General features: G+C 37.0%; 1 protein-coding gene across 5 annotated transcripts in view; it reads left to right on the top strand.

Moving 5' to 3' along the window:
* MYO16 (myosin XVI) overlaps positions 1-6000 on the top strand; it is a 562776-nt gene that overhangs the window by 487782 nt on the left and 68994 nt on the right. For all 5 annotated transcript variants that reach the window (XM_081047109.1, XM_081047110.1, XM_081047111.1 and 2 more), the window contains one exon: positions 208-479. In XM_081047109.1, the coding sequence (XP_080903235.1) occupies positions 208-479 (272 nt within the window). The remainder of the gene's footprint in view (positions 1-207; positions 480-6000) is intronic.

Below are 6000 nucleotides of genomic sequence, written 5' to 3'. Positions count from 1 at the left end.
CATAAAGCAGGGGCTGGAAGGATGGTGTGGCTTTCTCTAGATATGCTGGTTACCAGAGTGCCACACACACATCCTTCAGCCTCAGCAAGGAAGGCTGTTTACCAAAACTCCGTGATTATGTCTGCTTGAGCAGGTCCATTGTTACCATCTGAATAATGCATCTGGGCCTCTTTGGTGGGGTGCTGTTTGTGTTTTGTTCCCCTGAAGAGCTGAAGACAAGGGTGGACCCAGGCATTTCCACTGCAGCTCCATCCCAGGCCCTGTGGCTATAGACAGCCTGGTCCAGTCCCTGGCTTCCCCATCTACCCGGTCTCCTTCTCTGCACTCCGTGTTCAGCCTGGATGACAATAGTGGCCTCCCATCACCACGGAAACAGCCTCCGCCCAAACCAAAGAGGGACCCCACCACGCGGCTGAGTGCCTCCTATGAAGCTGTGAGCGCCTGCCTGTGGACCACAGCCAAGGAATTATCGACTGAAGGTTAGCCACAGGGAAGGAGGAAACCAGCTTGTTGGGTTATTGATGCGCTGACTTCCGGTTTTTGAGTGCCCCGTGGTGGTATTGCTGCCCTAATATATTTTTAATAGGAATAAATCCAATTGTTGGCTTGCCAGCAGCTCTTCAATCATTAAATATAAATAATATTTATTCAAATCTCTAAGCCTCTTAGGAAAAAGCTACTTATATATCATTTCCTTAACCGCCACTTCCACATTCATTGAGGAGCCTCAGACCAGAGCAATTCAGAAAGCTTTTCACTAGTCCATGTAAATTTTCACTAACTAAACTGCTAAAAAAAATTCATCAGTCTCCCCTATTATCACAATCTAATTAAAAATTAAGCCTGTTTTATTATGCATTAAGTGAAACGATTCACACAAATGAGAGTCATGACATGACAAAATTCAATTAGTTAAACTTTTGGGACTAGACAACAAGTTTCTACATCTGTGGTGTAGAATTATTTATGCAAAAAAAGGGAAAATTACAGTTTATTCTCAGTCAGATCTCTCATAGATTGGTTCATGAGACTATTATTGCTTAATTCTTAACTTTTAGAATTGTGAAAACTAGAGGAAGCACTTCTTTGCAGAATATTTACTAATTTCACAGATTTTTATGTATCACCTACTGAAAATTAGGCTTTGTTCTAGGCCAGGGGGATACATAGTAAATGAAATAAATAAAACTACCTTTCCTCGTGGAGTTTACATTCTAGTAGAGGAAGACATAATAAACAAGTGAATCGTACTAAGTATGTTAGAAAATGTTGCTTCAGAGAAAAATAAGTATGGTAAGAGGTGGTAGTGTAGAGTTGGGGTGGTTCAAATTCTAAATAAAATGCCTGTGTAGATTTCACTAGAAAATATTATCTGAACATAAGATGGATCACAATTCCTTCAAGAAATAAATGAACTAGAACAACATGGGGAAGCCATAAGCTCATTTTTGGGAGGAGATGGATGACACCAAGGAGAAGATGAGAAGTCCATAGGCTGGAAGTCCGGAACAATGAGTATGCCCTAATTATCTTCAAAGATGCTTTTTATTGGTTTCTTTAAGAAAGTATCGATTTTTAGGAGAATTTTTAGTTTAAAAAATGCTGCTGTTGTAATGTATGAGTCATGTTACAATAATACTTAGATGGAGATGTAGGTGAAATTTATAACTTTTGGGAGAAGAGTCCAAGTATTTCTTTTTAGCATCAAGGGAATAAGGAGAACAACTGAAGATGGAAAAAGATATTAAGAAAATCATCCAGAGCGTGTCTTCAGGTGCATATAGATGTGAACATAGATATAAAACTGGCACAGAACCTCCAAATAAACAAGATGTTCTCCCAATGTACACAAACTAGAAGAGGCTTATAGTTAAAACAAATCTTAAAGACATTCCCTGAGAAAATAGAATAAATCACATTTTCACCATCATTACTTTTAGACCTCTATACTGGATTTCTGGTACAGAACTCAAGAAGGCATGATTGAAATAAGAAGAAAGATTTTTTAGGGCATATTGGAAGAGGAGGAATAGTATCTAACAGGATAAGACTAATGAGATGGGGAGACATGAAGTAAAGACTCAGAATAGCATCAGAAATTGAAAAAAAACAATACCAAACAAAATTGAAAATTGCAATGTGTATAAGATAGAGCCCCATCCAAATTTGAACAAGCCAAACAAGCTCTATACTTTTGACTAAGTAGGCCTCGGAATCACTTGTAAAGTCTAACAAGAATTTCCATTTTTGTGCATATTAGAAGACCAGCTGCCTTGGAGTTGAGATTTTGGAATAGTCTGGTGCCAAGAAGTCACACCATTGTGAAAGGAGACAAAAACAAAATAGTGGAATAAAGTTGAGCTCTCTTATATGCGCAGCAAGAAAAGTATCAATAAGTTATTTAAAAAACCATATATAAAATAAAATAACAGGAAAAAGATGAATGATGAAAAAGCAAGAAAGACCACAGCTGTAAAATTCTGAAACTCCTTACTACTGTGGGAAATCACAAGGCTCTCAAGACTTGCTGTTTAAGATCCATGGTGTGATTCACTAGACTTGCAAGATTTTTATGTAAAATTTAAGTCCTTGGAAATTAAATTCAGCTCACATACGATTAAGGTCCGTGTAGGTGCCTCCCCCACAGATAACACCCCAGTGAACTCACAATTTGGAGGCTTACCCAAAGGCCAGTCCATAAATCAGTTCCTTTTTTATTATCTACGTTATTTATTCTTACAATTCATGATTCCTAATCCAGATGACTTGACCATCACCACCATATCTCCTACGGCTGCTGATGAATTCCTGCATTTCAGAAGGTGCTTTAAATGTAGCTTTAAAAATATTAACCTCTTTGATTGGCTCAGGCAGGTGTGCTGGTTAGTTTTTGTAGCATTAGGAGTTAGGGGCCAGTCTCCGAGGGGCTTGGTCACTCAGACTGTCAGGGCTCTGGATTTCTAATTCACAGTTGCAAAAATGGCTATACTCTTTGTGATAAACCAGCCGTAAGCAGTGGCTCTGGTCCCCTGTATGCCAATATGAAAGGAACTGGGGATGTCCAATGGAGTAGCCACTAGTAATGTGGCTATTTAAATGTAAAGTAATTAAAATTAATAAAATTTAAAATTCAGTGCCTCAGGCATCAGTCACATTCTAAATAGTCAACAGCCACTGGTATGGAATTTCCAATCATCACAGGAAGTTCTATCAGACAGCACTGATTCTCAGAGCTTCATGTTTTTACTGCAGGGGCAATACAGTAAGTCCTCACTTAATGTTGTCCATAAATTCTGTGACTTTAAATAAAAGAACATAGAATGAAACCAATTTTACCACATGCTAATTAATATAAACTAGAGTTAAGTTCCTGTGGCATCGTCTCAACATTGTACCGAAGCAGGTTGTATGAAATGACATTAGTCGAGGACCTGCTGTACTTTTTTGCACCTAGTTAGATGCCACAAAATGATCTATTTCTGGAAAATTTAGGAAGAAAATTTGGTCACTATTTAAAATGCTCTGTGAACCTGGTTTCAGAAGAACAAGAACCACAATTGAGGTCAGTTTATTGTCTGAGCCATTCCTTTTGGCCTATTAAAAAATAAGTTCAAGTTACTTTTTTTTACAAATAAAGTTGCTAATCAATTCAGAAAGTTATAGAGGAAAAGATGTGATTGGAGAATGAAGGCCAAGAATCTTAGAGAAATCAGTTATTAGGTCACATTAAAATCTTAATCTTTGTGTCCAGTCCTGTTCTTATTAACTCATGCCTTTCCTATAGGTTTTTTTGCAATAAACATGTGGTAGTAAAGAGGTAGGATAGAGGATCACTTTTTTTTTTTTTTACTACTGTGTTTCCCCGAAAATAAGGCCTACCCAGACCATCAGCTCTAAAGCGTCTTTTGGAGCAAAGATTAGCGTAATTAGTCTTTAATATAATATAAAATATATATTATATAATATGTAATATAATATAATTAATATAATGTATATGTAAAATATATATTATATAATATATAATATAATGTATTAATATAATGTAATGTAAATATATGTAAAATATATATTATATAATATATAATATAATGTAATGTAAATAATATAATAAATACAATACAATACAATACAATACAATATACCAGGTCTTATATAAGACTGGTTATAATCTAATACCGGGTTTTATATTAATTTTTGCTCCAAAAGACACATTAAAGCTGATGGCCCAGCTAGGTCTTATTTTCAGGAAAACATGGTATCTTTGTGCCTGAAAACTTTGAAACACTTTTGTGGGCCAGTAACTGTTAACACTTGTTTGCGATCTATTAACAAACCAGCTATTTGAAAGTACTATTTTTAAAAATCTGGGGTTGCTCTTTGCAAACAATAACGAGGAAAGGAAGAATAGGGGCCTGGCTTCACTTACTCTTTGCCAGGGAGCTCCCAGTTCCAATGCCCTTTCCCAGCGTTGATTCTGTAAACCCAACTTGCAGGCTTTCTCCCAAACACAGTGATAACTGTATGGCGAAATGGCAAAAGATAGATTTTTGTGGGGCAGTTGTAGCCTCCACCATTGTACTCTCTGTGATGTGACAGCCATAGTCACCCTCCCTTCACACTTCAGCAGCCCACTCCATATTAATACCACCTTCAGGAATCCATTTTTTAAATTGCTGTGCGACTCCGTTCTCAACACAACACAGTTTATAGTATGTATAGATACAAGGAGGGTTCAGCCATGTGGCTGAATTTGGAAATAATGTTGCTTCCTTTCTTTTTTCCGTCTTTTTGATGTCTTTGTTCTAGACAGCACTTGGCACATAGTAGGCACTCAATAAATACTTATCGAAGAAATAAATGTTATAGAAACATATTTCTCCGTGGTGTTTTCATTAAAGCAGAATTAGTTTCCTATCAGTAAGTCAAAATGAGCACAATTTGGCAAGGTTCAAAATGTATCCTTGAAACGTGTCAGACTTGGTTTGACAACATTTTTTTTTAATTAAGGTTTATTTGGGTGACAATTGTTAGTAAAGTTACTTGGTTTCAGGTAACTGAAACAATTCTGTAATACATCATCTATATATCACATTGTGTGTTCACAACATATTTTTAAGCAGAAGCCCCTTTATAATTTTTTTCTATTACCTCAAATTTGACAGAAATTAGGTCTTCTATACTTTCCTGGGGATGTGTTACTGGACATAATAAGAGAACATGATTGTATGACACATTTGTGCATTCAATACGTGTTAATTTAGTGCATTTCGTGAGCTTGGCTCCTCCCTGAGGGCCTTGGAGGCCAGTGGGGGAGATAATTGGGCAAACAAATTATGAGATAAGCAGAGTAATAGCTGAGAACAGGATGGTGTGGAACACAGAGCAAGAGGGGCTAATCCTTTCTGGGAAGTGAGGAATAGTCTAGAAGGTCATTTAACTGCCATTACGCATGTAGAGTGCAGTCCAATGGATAAAGATGGGATGAGAACAAAGGTAATGGGCTCCTCTCCCCCAAAAAGTTATATAACCAAGTTACAATATATCGCATCTCAGTAGAAGCCCTTTTTGTCCAATTTGTAGCTGGATGTAAATTGATAACTATACTTACTCATGTATGCAGCAGGCCACCAGCCAGGTAGCCACCATTTATTTAGGAATCCTTTGTGTCCTGTGCTAGGCACTTAGTTTGCTCTAAAACTAGCCAAATCACACTGTAAGAACTGGAATGCAATGGATACGTACACATATATACATTTTTTTTTTCTGAAGGAGCTTCCGTTCCTTTTTTCTCATAGATTAAATATGTAGGTATCTTGTTCTCAATGAGAACGTGGCCAAATAACTCATGTCCTGGAGTACATGATAACTTAAAAGTCACCTGGCATGCCTTAGCAACAAAGTCAATGGGGAAGTATTTTGTACAAGAAAATGTTTATCTCCTAATAGAACTTGAAATAACACAAGTCCCTAGATCATTGCACAGTAGCTCAGGTAAGAGTC

Source organism: Rhinolophus hipposideros, assembly GCF_964194185.1.
Source record: "Rhinolophus hipposideros genome assembly, chromosome: 4".
NCBI classification, from domain to species: domain Eukaryota; kingdom Metazoa; phylum Chordata; class Mammalia; order Chiroptera; family Rhinolophidae; genus Rhinolophus; species Rhinolophus hipposideros.
Note: the sequence above shows the minus strand (reverse complement) of the source record. Positions and strands in the feature narration are given on the sequence as shown.